The following is an 18,969-nucleotide window of genomic DNA, read 5'->3' as shown; positions in this document are numbered from 1 at the left end:
GAATATAAAAAAAATAAAAGAATAAGATATGGTTGGAGAAAGTTTGGTGTTAGGGTTGAAAAATTTTAGGATTATTTTTAAGAAGTTTCGGCATATTTTTGTTTTTGATAATTTTCAATTCGTTAAGAAATTTTTTGTGTCATTATTAAAAAATTTTGGTGTTAAAATTTAAAAATTTTTTGTGTCAAGTTAAAAAAGTTTTAATAATATTTTTTTGATAAATTCTACACAATTTAAAACTCTCCATCTTTTTCTTCATTATCATCTCTTCTTCTTTTTTTACTTCATCTTCTCCTTCTTGTTTTACTTTTTCATAATTTTTTTAGATCCTCTTAAAAAAGATAGAAATAAAAAAAAAAATTTAAACAAAGAAAAAAAATGTTACAAGTCTACAATAATACTAGAAAGAGGAGGAGCGAGAAAAAAAAGAATTAAAAAAACAACGTATCAATAACATTAGTAATAGAAGAACGACGAAAAAGAAGAAACATGCGAAGAAGAAGGAATACAAAAAAGAAGAAGTGTGATTCATGCGTACCTTATGTGAGTAATTTTTGTTAAGTTTGATCTAATTTGATTGAACTTAATTGACAAAAATACTTAGATGTATAATAGATTCATTAAAATAATATAAAAAATATTAGAACAAATTTTTTAATAATATTAATTAATATTTTAAATTAATACTTTAATTTTATATTATTAAAATTTAAAATTTATCAAATATTAATAAAAATAATAAATTTTATTGATTATATAATATTACTCAAATAATATACACAAATCTAGGGTTGTACGCAATAAATAAATACCAATATTATATTGATTTTTATAAGTACTTATAAAAAAATAAAAATATTGAGATATAAACAAAACAAAAAATTATTTTTTATTTCTATTTACATTATTTCAATTTTTCGAAACAAAATTTTTTAATAATTACTAGACAATGCTATAAAAAGGTTAAGAAATATTAATAAAAATATTTTATACATACTTAATATCAGTTATTAATTCAAGTATATATATATATATTAACTAAATAAATAATCATTAGAATAATTAAATTTATCATATTAAAATAATTAAATTTATAATAGACAAATAATAAAATTTATTTATAATAATATAACTTAACTTTTTTCCTATCTTTCTATTTTCTTCATTTGCTGAGGCGGGGTATACATAGTCAAATATATTTTATTATGAAAAAAAAAAACACCTAATTCATCATCTCCCCAAATGGACATATCTCCAATGTTGAAAAGTTGGCAAAATTATTGATAAATGGTAAAGGGATTTTATTTAGTGGGTCCTAATTACAGGTATATGAAATACAATCATAATTATATATATATAATTACTCGTCAAATTAATTATTTATATATAAATACGTAATAACTTATTTAATATGTAATTTTTAATATGTACGCAACAGTTTTTTATAACACTACTTGATATTGTATTTTATACGAATGTATAATATAGAAAAATCATCCTTGTCTCTTAGTAGTTATTGTTAGTAGCATGATGAGATGCATTTAGTGTTTCTTTTTTTTCTCATTACTCTGCACAACATTATAACTAGATGCATATATGCCACAAAAGTTGACTTAATTCACATTGCAAAGCTATAATGTCTCCAAAATGACGTTTGCCAATTATAAAAAAAAAAATGTCATATATATTGTCTAGAAGTGAGGGATGTTTGAAATTAAATAAAATGATTGCTAGATTTAATGTTGAAAGCAGTAATGGTCCCCCATATAAAGTAAGAAATTGGAGACTCAAACTCATGAGAAGCTTATTAATCTTCCAATCTCTTTACAGTATATATATGCTACTTGCATTGCCAGAACAGATGTACAAAACTAACTGAAAAAATAAACAAGAAATGAAAATAAATAATAAAAGGGAAACTGAAATAGAAAATTCATAGCCTCACACGCATGAGCATTTATAATGGGACAAATTGATAAGTTCTTACAACTGCAAATGCAATATAACATGGTGGAACAGAGAAATTGGAGGCTAGAAATGCAAGTAGCAAAAGCACTCTATATCTATATTTTCCAAGTGTATCTTGTGATGATGCTGTATTTTCTTTAATTTGTTTAGTTTGTTTTTATCATATATATATATATAATGTGAATGAGATTTATATATATAACAATAGGAAATACTAATATAGTATAATAGATTAATAGTAATATCAATTATATTATGTGTATACTAAAATTAGTCATCAGAATTAGTTATTAATACAACAACAAACAAATAACAACAACAAAGCCTTGTCCCATTAAGTGGGGTCGGTTACATGAATCAAACGACGTCATTGTGCTCTGTCATATATCATGTCTACAGAGAGACCGTTTACATGTAGATCTCGTTTGACCATCTCATGGATGGTCTTCTTAAATCTTCCTCTATCTTTTGCCCCTTGTCCATCTTCCATCTCATCTACCCTCATGACTGAATATTCTATCGGTCTTCTTCTCACATGTTCAAACCATTTGAGACGCGATTCAACTATCTTTTTCACAATGGGTGTTACTCCAACTCTCTCCCTATGTTATACTTGCGGTACATAGCCGGTCCCAAAACCGGATAAAGGAGGAGGGTTGTGTTAAGTTTTCGACAACCAACATATAAATATAGTCGAACCCCATGACAAGAATTAGTTATTAATATAAAATATATATTAAAATATAAAATATATATTAAAAATAAATTAAATAATATATATTTATACATACATGAATATACGATGATTTATTTTTGTAGTAATATACATTCGTTGTACTGTGTATATGGTCAGATTTTGTAACTGGCTAGATTTATGTGAGAGAACAATGTGTTGATGGTATATATGATTGGACCAAACAAATCAACGACGATTTAGCTGACTTTATATTTTTATTTATTTATTTATTTTTGGATTATGCTTTCCTATTTTTGGTGTTATTTTTAGATAGAATGGAAGCAACGGAAACTGCGTGGACAAGTGTTGGTTCGGTGGCCATTAATCTTTTTCTGAAAAATGATGATGGACGGTGAAGAATAAATTCATGGCACAGGCGAAATAAATTGCAAGAATAAAGTGAGTGGCTGGAGTGTGAAGGAGAAAAGAAGCATATATAAAACTTATTAAACAATGAACTATTCTCAACTAAATTCTCCTCTTAATTTTTAAATGAAGAATATATTAAATGCTTGTTTTTTATTTTTGAATTGTGGAAATATTATATTTATTTGATTTTCTTTTAAAACAGAGAACTTTGACTAAACATGCATGTATATGGAGATTACAATTGCATTCAATTTTTAAATTAATCTATATAATTTAAATATTTAAATTAAATTTTTTATATTATATAAAAGGTTTAATTAAATATTTATAATTTAAACATTTTTAATCAAGTTCATGTGTTGTATTATTAGGCTCCTGTAGTTTCAAAATTTTGTTATCGTGTTACTACATTATTGGTTGAAGAATTTTCCAACTAAAAGGTACCTGGTCGAAAATTTTGCATATTATATATAAAGATTTAACTATAACGGTTTCGTCTATAAAGATAGAAATGTTTACAAATTGGGTTAGATCAGATTTAAAGATAAATTAAAACTGAACTAATTAAATTGTCATAACATTAATTTGGATTGGATAAGGTATTTTTTTAGAACAGATCCAAATCAATTCAAATCGATTTTTCTTAGATTGGATTAGTTTAGATGGTAGGTAACCGAATTAAATCTTAAATTTTAAAAAAATAAAAAAATTGAGAAGAAAAAAGAAAAAGTTTTCTAACAGCAAAATTTAAAAACAAATATAATCAATTTTAGCAATATCAAAACAAATCATATTTATATTCAGATTTTTTTTTTCAGATTCACAGAATATCTCAACCCTAAACCAACACAGTTATAAAAACTAACCAACAAATTTACAAACAGACTCACAAAAATTCATTAATAATAAAAGAGAACATTAACTTTAACCTATCAAGTTGACAAAATTTAACAATTAGATTCACAAAAAATAAAAGACAATAAATTAAAAATAGGAAGATTGCTGAAGCATTGAAGCAGAAAAAGAGTCCATGATAAAAAAGATGCTGACGAAGATGACGACGGTGCCACAGAATATGATACTGACGGAAACGACGATGCTGTTGATAGATACAACGCTGACGGAGAGAAAGCTGTCGCCAATTTGCTAGAGTGAGTAACAGTGAAAAAACTTTGTTAGGGTTCTTTTTCTGGAAAAGAAATACGATGGATGTGGGTGGGAACTTGGGAGGCTACAATGTATCTTAGGATTAGATTAATAATCAGTAAAAGTTATACATATATTTTTTAAAATTTATATATTTTTAATTTAATTAATAAAGAGTTTGGGTCTACGAATTGGTTTGGTTTCACAATTTCATAATCATTATTCGAACTAATTAATAGAGAGTGTCATCAGTTCGATTTGAGTTCAGATGGGTAATCAGATATCCATCCACCTATAAACATCCCTATATAAAGACCTATTTTTTTAAAAATTAAAAAATTAATTATAAACTTTTAAATTAATAATCAAATTTAAAAATAATTGAAACTATAAAGATTCTATCATCAAAAACTAAATCAAATCTAACGTATAAGTCTCATATGAAAATGAAAAAAAATAATAATTTATTTGGAGCTATAATGCATGGATTTAGTGGCGGAACTTGAAACAAAATTTTGGGGGTCAGATAGAAAATAATTGTCAAAATATTTTTGATATGGACCCCATTTAAGATAAGCTCGTGATGGATACTGATATGAAGACAAGACACGACACAATATAGAATATGCGGATATGTGAATTTAAAATTATTATAAGACACGAAGACACGACATATGCATAAAATATAAATTTTTTTTAGATAAATTGTAATGATATTTTGGTATTTTATTGATATTAAAATATAAATTAAATTTTTTATTATTTTTAATGTATATTTTTTATTATATAAAATATTTAAAATAATTTTTGTTTTAATAATTAATAATATATATTAATTCTAAATTTATTTTAAGAATACATGTTCAGAATAAAATTGGACACATTGATATGTGATGGTATTTAAGTGTGTTCAAACATGTCTAAAACTAAATTTTTTATTTTTTATCATGATATATCGATTTGGACACAAAAAATACATATTTTAAACAAATGTTAATAAATATCGCATCTAAAATGTATTTAATGTGCAGACACAATAAATAAAAAAAAAAAGTATCGAGTCGATACTCGATAGGTTTGGAGGAAAAGAGAAAGTCATATTAGACTTTACTATAATTTGAATAATAATATATAATCTTAATCTTGGTTCATATTCAAACCAGTGTTTTTAAGTATTGGTTATGATGTGCTGGTTCAAAACTCTTATTGTAGAGTTCATCACTTTATCTACTTGTAGGTATTATCTACTTATAATGGCAAATTTTCATTCTCACCTATCAAAATGCGTTAAAGAATATCTATATATTTTATAAGGCATATTTCGTCTTCTACTTATATGATGTGAGACTTCATATTTACACTTTGCTGATAAATATAACCCATGTTTATGGGTTCATCAAGCATTATTACTCAGTGAATTATATAATGATAATAATTAATAGGTTTCATGTTAAAAAGTCTAAACTTTCAACTAGCAATATTATTATAGTTACATTAAAAATTAAATGGTCAGGTTTTTCTGTTTTTGGTAGTATGTTTTTTGGTCAGTTTAACAATAAATATTTTATGAAAAAATCATTTTATGATATAGTATCATATTTTTTATAATAAAAAATTTAAAGTTCAATTATTGTCATTTTCTAAATGATAAATAAAATAACATAAGGTAAAATAAAAAGAGAAAAAATAATAAAGATTGAATTCTAAATTTTTTTATCATAAAAATTCTCATGTTATGTTATAAAATTATTCTTCTCAAACATTTAAGCTAATAAGAAGAGACATATACATTATTATATTTCTAATATTTTTCTTCACGCAATAATCCTTTTTGATTTGCATGAATTTTTATATAAATTTTGTTTCTCTTTTCCTTTTATTTTTTTATGCTGAAATTCTTTTTTTTTTTTTTTGAGTCTACTACAATGATTAAATTATAAATATTTACGCCATAAAAATTTTGATACCGAGTTATAATGTTATTTCTCATAAAATTTAAATTTTTTAATTTTTAAAAGAAATAATTTCATAATAATTATTAATAAAAATTTTTAAATTTTTATTTTAATAAATACATTAAAAAATTAAATTTATATATTTTTATAAAAAAAATTCAATTAATAACAACCTTAACATATGTGGCTAAACCGACAATTATATTTTCGTCTAAAGATATCAATAATGAGCATTTTCACGAGGCTTTAATTTTCTTACTCTTAATATATACTAAGGGTAATAATGGAGGAAAAAAAAAAGAAAGAACACTGCTCAATTCTCAACACAGTACAGAAGAATCCCTCCTTTTACTAGCTAGTAATCAATTGGTCACATAAACAATCAATCTGCAATGTTATTGAATTTCTTTCCCCCCTCTTAAATGATGAGTTAAATAAGCTTCTGTACACAGTAATAATGCATTCAGAAGTCAACGCCAAATTCTTTGCATTCACTAAACATTTATATATTTTATTTTATTTACTAATATGGCCGTTTGTAAGAGTGTTAATGTTTAAGATTTTAAAGAAAAAAAGTGTTCAATTTTTATGTAGTACTTAAATTGAAAACCTTTCTAATTTTTTAATCAAATTTTCCCAATTTTAGAACCTAAAATACATTATTATCATAGGCTCATTATTAGCAATGCTCTAAATAATAAAGAGTGAGTTTGTTTAATAATGCCTTCCAAATTAATTAGGATTTGATTATTTTTGTTATCGCTTACTTTGTATAGTTAAAAGTGTAAGAGAGGGTTCCAATGACAATCATCATTTTATAAAAGATGGTTAGTATAAAAATGAGGATTTAAAAGTTAAAATGGAGGGTCGAAGTATGTTTTAATTAACGAAGGAATCATCATTAAGTAAAAGAGTTAATAGGATGATGATGCTTTTTTTTTAATAATTAGATCTATTAACTATTAAGTCATTTCTTAATTTTTGAATTATTATCTTAAATGGTTGACGATTTAGACAAATGCTTTTATTTTAATCATTATTGTGTAATTAGACCTATAAAAAAAATTATTATTTAATTAGATTTGTTACATGTCATTGAAAAGGGACTAAACGTAATTAAAGTAGTTGACGATTTAGTGAAATGCTTTTAATGATTTATTAAAAAAATTTAATTAGGGATTTAACTTTAATTTTTTAATCAACATCAATCAATTTTTTAAAAATAATTATTCTAAATTTTAACTTCAAAATTTTAAATTTAAAACTCCTAAATCTTAATTCTAAACTCTAAATCTTTCAAAAATTTAGTTTAAAAACAATTTTACAATAGAAAATTATTTCATATTATTAACTAACTAAAAATTAACTCTTTTATACTTAGTTTATTAAATAATCAGCTAATGCTTTTTCTTCATTAAAATGATCGTGAAAGTAAATTAAGCCAACAATATAATATATATTGACTACTAACTACTATTTCCATAACAAGGTGGTAAAAAATATATCTGGGTGCCTTTGGAGACGGCAGCATCCATGGTTTAAATGATGAAGTATTGTCACATATCATACCATTTTTAGCTTAGCAACCCATGTAAAATTCAAATCAAACCATCAAATTTTGCTCATCTAAACGGTTACTTCCTGAGGAAAATAACTGATCTATAAAAAAGTATTTAATTTTTAAAATTTTGTGAAAAAACAAAATTTTATTATTATTTTTTTCATAAAATCTAAAAAATAAAAAAATTGAAAATAAAAACGCACCCTAAAGTTCTCGTTTTTTATGGTAAAATTTTTATATAAGAGTTTGGTTAATAAATGATCAAGAATATCCAAAGAGAGAGTTTTCAATGATATTTTTTTTTGTGTGTGTAGTTAATGTTATTAATAAATGTATAAAAATCATCAAAAGTTAATCTTTTGGTATCCTTAGTTAATCCCTAATTTTAAATTTATCAGCTTGATTAATTACTGAGAATTTTAGTTAATTGAACACTTGTAATTAACACAGAAACTAAATCCCAGATGGAGTAATAACATTGAAGACATGTGAAATTAAACTTGAATTTCCAGGAAGAACAGAATGAAACAATGAAAGAATAAAAAAGAAACTAAGATCTCATCACATCAACTTTACACATATATAGAAGCAGCAAACTTTTGCAGTGATATGATGCACCTAACATTAATTAATAATATATATAACATATAGTATATGATAAATACTATAATGTTACTAGTGAGATAGATATACACTTGTTGTAGCTAGCATCAAACTTTTGCTGATTTGATGAAATTACATCTTCTCCTAGCTTTAATTTCACTAGAACTGATGATGATATATATAATTAATTAATAATTATATGTCACAAAAAGTTGAACCATACATTCTTCTATATCTTCTTGATTGTTCTAGAAGAACTTGGCATCGGCAGTAATAACTTTCTGATCTTGGCAAGCAACCTCTTCAAGAAGCCACTTCTCAAGCAAAGAGAATGGCATCACATCTTCAATAATCTCAGGCTTGCTTTCATTTTCTTGAAAAACATTGTTCTCATCATTAGGAGACAAAGATTGATGAGAAAACTGATCATGATCATGATCATGATCTGAAGTAGTTGTGGTAGTTGTAGTTGTTGTAGTAGTAGCGTTTGATGAGTAATCCAAAGACTCCAAACCAAACAAGGATTCAAAGGTTTCAGACAACTCAACACTGTTATCATTGCTACTACTTCCTCCTGATCCCTTTGAAGCTGTGTCACCACCATTAACAACAAAGAAATTGTTGTTTTGAGTAGTCAAAGATGAAGAGTTTGTTCTTGAACACTTGTTATTTGTTCCTGGATTCTTCATCCAACCCTTCAACAAACGTGCTATGTTCTCAGCACTTGAAGCATAGCACAAAGATGATGATTGTGTAATCGCTTTTGTTGAAGATGAAGAACAAAAATTATTATTATTACTATTATTATTATTGTTCTCCGGTGAAAGGGCTTCACTGAGGGCTCTTTTCGCCATGTGGATATCGGTTTGGAGCCTTCGCTCCCATTGGCCTCGAACCGGAATCGAACCGGAATAATTCGTTCCGGTTTCAATTCCGGTTCCAGTTCCGGTTCCGCCGAAGTTGCAAACTCCAGAACTAGGAGCTTGCAACTTCTTGAGCTTCTTCTTCAGATGCGTGTTCCAATAATTCTTTATATCATTATCCGTCCTTTGTGGTAGGTATGAAGCAATTGCAGCCCATCTGCATCCATAAATTCAATTAATTAATTAGCCATGTGAAAATATATCCAAAAAAAAATAATAATAAATATTAATAATAACTAATTAATTAATTACCTGTTTCCTAAGAGATCTTGAAGATGGATAATCATCTTTTCTTCTTGTTCAGTGAAGTTACCCCTTTTGATTCCAGGCCTCAAGTAATTAGTCCATCTAAGTCTACAACTCTTGCTACATCTTGATAACCCTGGAAAAATTAAAGTGGAAATTAATTAATTAAAGTTTAAAGCCCACTAATAAGAGCCAACAAAAATGAACCTTTTTCAGATCATAGTGCTAGATATGTATATATGAACATAAAATTAATATTAAAAAAAATTAATAAATACCTGTGTTGGTAGGAACAGCCCTCCAATTGCCAGGACCATGTTCTTGGATATAAGAGACCAAAATGATATCTTCTTCAGGAGTCCAAGGACCTTTCTTCACACCTTCTTTATCACAACATGGTGGTCTTCCCATGTCTCCTTGTTTTCTTTTCCCTTCTTTCTTCTTCAATTCTTAGCTTATGTGCACTCCCTCCTCAATAATTATAATTATGTATGTATTTATGTGTGTATATATCTCGGTCGTTTTCCTCTCCCTATCACTTGCTTCTTTGTGATGATCTATCTATCTATCTATGTGCTACTTCTCTATGATATATAATATATAACCTCTTTTTCTTGGTGTAAGCTAAGGCAAGTGTCCAAGGCTAAGGAGTGCTTGGTGTACATATATAGCAAAAACACAAAGGGGGTTAAATTGCTGGGGGTATGACTTTGGAGGTGGTGTAACCGATATCCCTTACATTATTTTATTATATATTTTATTTATTTATTTTTTTTAAAATATAATTTTAATATAAAATAATTTTAAACGAATAAACAAATAAATAATGATATATCAACAAAAACCATTATTTTTTATATTAACTATATAAATAATTATTTAAATAGAAAATGTTAATAAATACTATAATCCTTCTAGAAAAATAATTAATATTAATATAATTTTTTTTAGTATGGTGTAATAAAAAATAAAAAATTGAGAGTGTTGAGGTGTGTGAGGATGTTGACTTAATCAAGTAAAGAAGAGAGGAAGGTGCTCCAAGGTCAAAAGTTGACAGCAAGGGCATTAAAGTGAAGGGCAGGAAGGGCCAAACCAAATTATTCACCTCTGTGTCATAGTAATAGTAATAAGTAAATAATAATAATAAGAATAATAATAGTGGTAATAGTAATAGGTCTAATGAAAACCGCGTTGCATTGAATGTGGGTTGCACTGGGAAAGCCATATGTATCTCAGCCTTTAAATGTCTCTAATCCCCGGCATGCCATTAATTGCTACAATGAGGATAAAGCTGACTTTTGCAAAGCCTAATCACCTCTTCCATTCTAGGGAATAGATCATCACGTAGGATCTGCTTACTTACCTAAAAAATCTCATGTAACCAACCTTATTACCCATTAACTTTTAGGGTTTTGCAAATATAAGCTATGTATCTTCATTTTTATATAAAAAAATTACATGTTTTTAGCTAGATTTAATGGGTATGTATTTGTAGGAGCATTTAGTTATTTATATAAGAATTTGTTTAGGCACTTGTTATGAGTTTTTAAGAATATTAAGGAGTTTATGTTTAATTTGATTTCTAAAATTTGAAGTCAGATTTAAATTTATGTCTAAAATTTTAATTTATTCAAATTGAATTTTTTATTTTATAATAGTAGTTTGTGTTAGTTTTTAAATTTGTTATTTGTTAATGATCTATTGATATAGTACATTAATTTATTATGCTGGATAAAATAAAATAATATCGTTTTATATTAGCATCTAATTTTTAACAAAAATAACATCTTTTTATATAAATATATATTTTTTTCACTAATCATGGTCATAAAATGAGATGCATTTTATCCTATTAGTGTGAAATGAGAACATATTTTTAAAAATTGGACACTAATATAAAATAATATCATTTTATTTTATTCAACATGACAAATTAACATGCTAAATTAGTATAGGAGTAACAATTGTAAATCTATTATATCTATTATATATTATTAATTTTACAATTAAAATGTGTCACATGGTATTTTTTTTTATTACAATTGAAATTAAATATTTTTCTCTAAAATTAATGAATTCTTCCTCATCATTACTAATTTTACAACTAAAATGTGTCATATATTACTCCCTTATTGTAATTGAAATCAAATATTTTTCTCCAAAATTAAAGAATTCTTCTCTCCTCCCTACTAATTTTACAACCAAAGTGTGCTACATATCACTTTCTCATTATAATTGAAATCAAATCTTTTCCTCCAAAATTAAAGAGTTCTCCCCTCCTCCCTCTTCCTTTCTCTATCTCTCTCATTCCTTCAATCACTCTATCTTTTTTATATATCATTATTAATGACTAATTACAAATTTGACAATAAAAATGTATAACATGACATTCTTTAATTGCGTTAAAATTAAAATTAAAATATACCTATATTATGTATCATATATCATATATTACTATCTATAATTTACTAACCAAATGTGTCATATGACACTCTCTTATTAAAATTGAGAGAAAATATTTTCTTCTAAAATTAATAAATTTCCTTCCTAAATTCTCTCATCCACCTCTTTCTATTTTTCTATTTCTCTCTACCATTTTCACTCTATATTAATTTATATTTTATATTAGTAATTTGACAAATCAAAATATGTCATTCGATATTTTTTTATTATAATTAAAATAAAAAATTTTCTTCTAAAATTAACAAACTCTCATTCTCATTATCTATTTTTTCTACCTTTCTGTTCTACAAAAAATAAAATTAACAAAATAATATAATTCAAATAATAATATTTATTATTATTCATACACTAGCTCAACACTTGGGCCAGGTCCAAATAAACCAAAAATGCCCAATCCAAAGAATTGACATTTGCTATTCACCGACCTCCTTATAAGAGGAGGTCGGATCGAATACATACTCCACTCCAAAGAAGTTGGGATCGAATAATAACTGGCAGATAACACTTACTCAAATAATTAACTGCCCCTAAAATCTCTCAACCCACTTCCAGGAGCCATATCTCAACTTTTCTAAGATAAAGGAACGGTTATCCACCTTAAAAGGTGGAAATATTCCAACGGTGGTTATTGGTTCACCACTATAAATACACTAACAACCCTCAGGTATCTCTAAGTTCCAATACTCTCCAAACCTGCTTAACTCCTTGCTGACTTAGGCATCAGAGTGTCTTTGCAGGTACCACCCCCACTCTGTCATACACACAAGTTGGACGGTGGCTCTCAGACGCATACCAAGTCAGAGACCACATCCTTCTGACGATTGGGCTAACCTTACAAGTCTAGTCCATTAATCTTCGGTTACATAACGTAACAATTATTATATACATATTTTTTTAGTTTTTTATTTAGTTTTAAATTCTTACCATTTATCTTTTCAATAGATATTTTCATTTCTTTTTTTTTCAAATATTTATTACATATAATTTGGAGAGAATACTAATGTTATAATTAAAAGTTAGAATCAAGATTTAATAGTTTAAAAAATTAATTTTGAGTTAATTTTATAACTATCAATATCATTTTTTATGCTAATATCTAATTATATTTTTATATACACAGAGAGAAAAATATTATTTTTAATTAGTAAGTATAAAAATTAATTATTTTTATTTGTGTAACAGACTTAACACCTAATAAAATGTAAAAGTATACACGTTAAATTGTTTTAAATTTTAGATAAAGAATGTTAAATTAATTATTAATAAAAATCTAGACTTTTTCATATAAAAATAATAACTAAAAATCTTATTGTTTAATTTATCTACAGAGATATTGTTTTTTTTAGTCGGAGATTTTTGTCAACCTACGATTTTTTTTTTTGTAAAAGTAGTTTGATTCTATAAATCTTTTGTGTCATGCATAATCTATATTGTCAGGACAAATAAAGTAGATCGTAATTTTAAAAAATTTATATTCCCGTAATAACATTACGGATAAAAATACTAGTTTACAAATCTAATTTAAGTCATTTAAAATTTCAAGAATCAATTTAAGTTCAACTTTAAATTTCAAGAGGTTAAATTGAGTATTTTTTTTTTAATATTAAGAATAGACAATTTTTTTTATGTTTTATCCTAATGGCACATGTATACATTGGTTAAAATTAAAGTATAAATGAAAAATAATTTTTTATTTTTAATGTATTTAATATATAAAACTAAAAAAATTTATCCAATTTGCTTTTTTACGTAAAATTGTTAATTATAATATTTTTTAAAAAATTCTTTAAAACATTTATTAACAAAACTCTTAAATATATAAAAATTTTATTCTTTTTAACAAAAAATTTTTGTGTTTGCTTCCAAATCAAAACAACATATATATATTAGAAAACACCCACAAAATATTACAAAAAAAAAAAATCTCCGGTTTTTCTAAATTCCAGTTCAGACCTTATGAAACTATGTAAATTCTCATTGGCTAAATTAATTTTTCTATATATAGAGCACTTGTTAATTAAGCTATAATAAGAAAGAATTGAAATTTTAAATTTTCTACTATATTAAAATGTTTAAAGTATTTTGTAGAACTAAATAAGCGTCATAAGCAAATCCAAATTTTTATCATTGATAAAATTTTGGTATGAACATCATATTACAGTGTTTTTTTCTTATTAATTAATAGAAAAGTTTATAAATGATGTCACACGTAAATATCCACCTCCCCTGTTCATTGTTTGCTCATCGGTGATCTCAATAAACCACCACCTTTTTTCTTTTAACTTATCACTAAATTCATTAAGCATTCGTACACTCAGTATGAATGCTTATTAATATTTAGGACAGCGACCATAAAGACTTTTTTGCTTCTCTTTGATAAGCATATAATGAAAGTGAGAAACTATAATCTTAAAATTAAAGCTACCTAAATAATTCTTTGTTTTTCTTTTTACTGAATGCAAGCATCATACACTACTAATCAAGGCATAATAACCACCCAATATTTAGGGACTGCAGTGAGATTCTATGACCGAAAATTCCTTCGTAGAGATGACAAATTTTTGTAGATATCTGTGGATATTAATTGAAAAAAGATATTTTTTAAAAAATAAAATAATAAACATAAAATAATACAATTCAACATATAATTTAATTTAAAAGATAAATATGCATAATTTATTTATTAAAAAAAAACTAAAATATAACATAAAAATTTATTTATATTAATTTAAGGTTAAACCATTTTAAAAATCTAAGATTATTCATGTATCATCTATTACATTTCTATCATAATATTGTCTAAATCTCATCATATTACCAAAATTAATAATAAGTTAATAACTATAATTCTAGTTTTAGGTTTGCATATAAATAGAATCAAGGATTATATTGTGATTTTACGTCATGAAAATTTAGTAGACTTCCATCCTCAAATTCCCATTTATTTATGGGGTGAGTTTCCATTTATATATTTTTGCCCTGAACAAAATTCAAATGTAGTCTAATAGTTAGAATGGACTCTCATTATTATAAAAAAAATTATAAAAAATATGAAAAGTTTGCATTTTTAACATATTTTTTAATATTTATTAAAAAATTTAAAAACTTTTATTTATGATAATTGTAATATGTACATTTAAAATACTTATTAATTAAATCTTTTCAGCGAACAAAACAAAAGACTGCATACAAATTGGATAAAGGTTAATAATAATAATAAATTAAATAACGAGATAATAATTCTATCGAAAAATAGTACATAAGACAAAAGGGGCTGCTATATCAAAGTATAGTCAACAGAATAAGTCATCGTGGACGCAAATTCTTATAAATGGTTGACAATAAATAAGTCTCACATATATGAGTTAGCTTCACTAATTTAATTTATTAGTTCGTTTAAATAATTATCAAAAAATTAAATTTTATTTTATATATATAATAATTTATTAATCATTTAGCCCGTGACAATTTTTTAAATTGAATTTTAATGTGCCTACGAGACTAAAAAAGATCTACCATGAATGAAAAAAAAAAGTTTGTCTCAGTTAATGATTTTGTAATGCTTCTTTAATTTTTATAATTTTCAATTCATGATCGATTCAAGTTTAGTTATTTGGTGAACACGTGAAGTTGATAACTGAGAGTTGTTAGATGAAAATTTAGTCAAATCAGTCAAATCATCTCACGACTCTCAATTATCAAATTTACGTGAAGTCGACTGCATCTGAATTTACCTAGTTATTTTGGTTATATGTTGTCTCTTGGAACTATTTACTTCTCTATTAGAGAAATAAACTTCCCTTAATTATCTAAAAAGGAAAATTGTCTAGTCGCACATCAAACAAAAAAGTAATGATAAGCTTAGCTTATATTAGTGTGGTACAACTTAAGGTACAAAATTATTTTATCCAATAAGCTAGTTTTTTTTAATGGAATGTAATACACTCTTCATATACTTGACTCCCGTGAAAGGTATATTCTTTTGATTTATATTGTGAAAATCTTTCGTGCTTGGTTTTCAAATTGCAAAGCCTCCTAAAAATACATTTATTATCATTGATATTATTGATAGAAGGTACTCTTCCTTTTTCAATTGAGACAACATCTTGATTACTAAATTTTTTAGTTATTACTTATTAGCCTTAAAATCGTTGTTGTAACTAATAATAAATGATTGAAAACGAACTAGAGTATACCGACACCAAAAAAAAAATTAAAATTTGAAACTATATAAAAAAAAGACTTAGTTTCATATGCAAGAATAATTATATTTCATTTTAATTTCTAAAATTTTAAAATTATATATTAACTCATTCCGTGCATTATATACGTAGCTAGTACGTGGTATTAATCAATGACATGACGTGTCATATAGCCATAATTGATAAGTGGTGACTTAGGATGTCACACTGATTAATTGTTAATCGGCTAGAAATTAAAAATGATTTTCGAAATAATTGAAAGATTAAATTAATACTTATAGGTTATAAAAAAAAAATAATTTTGATGAAGCTGTCAATATAAAGTAATTTTATTTGTGTATTTAATTATATAATAATTTATTAATAAAAATAATTTTTTTTATTAGCAACATAAATGATCATTTAAAATATAATGAATATGATTGAATAAATATATAAAATATTTTATACTAACTATTAATGTATTAAAATTAAATTCATAAAAACATATTTTGTAATATTTTTTTTGAGTTATTGTTTATTGATGGTTTGAATTGTCTTACAATTTTAGCTGTCACTACAAATTTTTGCGACAGTTACCAAACTGTAGCCAATTTGAGTATTACTAGTACATTCAGCAACACTTTTAAAAATTAAAATGAAGACAATAATGTGCTAATATTTTTCTTTTGTAAATTTTTTTTCTGTCTTTATAATAATATGTGAAATATTAGAAGATAATACTTTTGTCAATCTTAGCCAATACTTTAATTCAATATCTTATTTTTATACTATTAAAATTTAAAATTTAATTTTTATAATTTAAATTTTAGTTTTTAATATTTAGTGTTGATTAAAAATATTAAATTTTGTCATTTACCTAGCATTATTTTAATAATAATTCAAGTCTTTCATCTTTAGGCATCCACTATTTTGTTGACTTATTATTGGTTAAATTAACATGATTCTTTAACAAAACTATTTAAATACCAAATTGAGTCACATCCCAATTTAGTTTCCTATTCATTTTTACAAAAGACAACATCATTCTTTACCCCAAAAAAAAAAAAAAACTTCGACTTTTAATATATTATTATTTTGAGACAATACGAAATAATTGTTAAAAAATTCGTTAAATAATGACAAAAATTAATTTGAGTCATTATTCTACCAAATTCATCAACTTTAAAAAAGATAAAAGAATAAGAAAAAAAAAACATAGGTATAACGGGATACTATTCCTCATGATCATATAAAATTTATGCCATTTAAAACTTGAAAAGAGTCAAGATCATGTTGGTGCATGGCAATTCAAGAAACTGAATGCATATCCCACTTAAAACTGATGATGAATTCATATATATATGAATTTAATAATGCATGGATGTGTATGTGGACTCTAAACAATTAAGTATAGATCAGGCAATTCGGTGATGGAAACCAAAGCTACCGCAAACTAATTAACACTGCTACTTTAAATTTTTTGGAAAAGAAAAACAAAAAATCATCGTAATAAACTTCATCATAAATGACATTTGAAGTGGCATGCACCCAAACAAAGGCCCACACATACCCTTTGAATTGGTCACACACTTACAAGCTAGAACCTCTATTCATTTAATTTAATTTATACAAATCTAAGGGTACACTCAAAGTCAAGGTACGTCTATGTGTCTAACTCTAGAATTTTTTTTATTGGTGACTGTGTCTAACTCTAGAATAATCCTCTATTTTAATTGATCAAATATAAAATATTTTGAATAAAATTGGATTGGTCTAGTAATTAGTTTACTAATCTGTTTAATAATGTGTTGGAGATTAGAATCTTGCATTATGCATGTAGCAATTTATTGGCTAGCGACAAATTTTTAAATAAATCGGAACTCCGATCTGCGACAGATTAATTTTTGACCTGCCAAACTAAAAAATAGTGTAGAAAAAAAAAAATAAAACATTTTGCAATAATGCTTAAATATTATTTTGTCATTGGTGTTTTATGAAAATTCAAAAGGAGATAAAACATCATGCTACTAGTATCATCTTAATTAGGGTTTACCATATTTGTCTGTTTGTTCAATTTGTTGAGTTTTAGTGAATACATATAAAAACGATGAAGAACCTAATTAATTAAGTAGTAGTCACTGAATTTGTTCCTTTCTTGATCTCTATCACAAATTTTGATTGATATGGTGCTTCATTGTTTCCTTCATTGATTCTAGTTGCATTGTCAGCTAGACAGCTATACATATTTGAAATTTTTTATATTCTGAGATATATAAAACCATTAATGTGATTTTATTTATTATTTTAAATTTTTAAGATAAATAATTTTAACTTTTAAGAAAATATTTTAAATAAAATATCATTTAAAAGATAACATAGTTAATATATTCCATTAAAAATTTTCGTGATTATTTAATTTTATACCAATATATAAGTAAACATATATCATAAAGAAATTTCATCTTGTAATTTTTCAAAAATACCATCTTATGTAAAGTAATTTGTTTTACTCATGATCATAATTATAATATTATAAAAAGAAAAAAAGATGCTTATATATCTGTTATATCTAAATTAAATAACTTAACTACTTTTAGTTCCAATAAAATAGTACGTATTTCTGTAAACATATTCAAGTAAGAAATATTTTTCTACTTCTAATTCTACTTTTAAAATTCATTTTTCTCAATCACACAAACAAACAATCTCTTAAACTTTGGGGAAAAAATGTTTTATGATAGAAAAAAAATACATTAGAACATTCATTGATTAGCAAAACCTTAATTTTAATTTTAATCTTTTATATATATTTATA

At 24.9% G+C, this 18,969-nt stretch overlaps 1 protein-coding gene across 1 annotated transcript; it reads right to left on the bottom strand.

The window, feature by feature from the left end:
* Nucleotides 1–8,296: 8,296 nt before the first annotated feature.
* LOC107635328 (myb-related protein 306) lies at nucleotides 8,297–10,146 on the bottom strand. Its single transcript, XM_016338789.3, has 3 exons — nucleotides 9,786–10,146; nucleotides 9,514–9,643; nucleotides 8,297–9,418 (listed from the first exon to the last, which is right to left on the bottom strand). Exons 1-3 carry the CDS (start codon nucleotides 9,916–9,918, stop codon nucleotides 8,587–8,589), a joined length of 1,095 nt encoding a protein of 364 aa, XP_016194275.1. The 5' UTR covers nucleotides 9,919–10,146; the 3' UTR covers nucleotides 8,297–8,586.
* Between the last annotated feature and the right edge of the window lie 8,823 nt (nucleotides 10,147–18,969).

The sequence above is a fragment of the Arachis ipaensis genome, chromosome B4, assembly GCF_059453495.1.
Source record: "Arachis ipaensis isolate K30076 ecotype BB chromosome B4, ASM5945349v1, whole genome shotgun sequence".
Taxonomy (NCBI): domain Eukaryota; kingdom Viridiplantae; phylum Streptophyta; class Magnoliopsida; order Fabales; family Fabaceae; genus Arachis; species Arachis ipaensis.
Note: the sequence above shows the minus strand (reverse complement) of the source record. Positions and strands in the feature narration are given on the sequence as shown.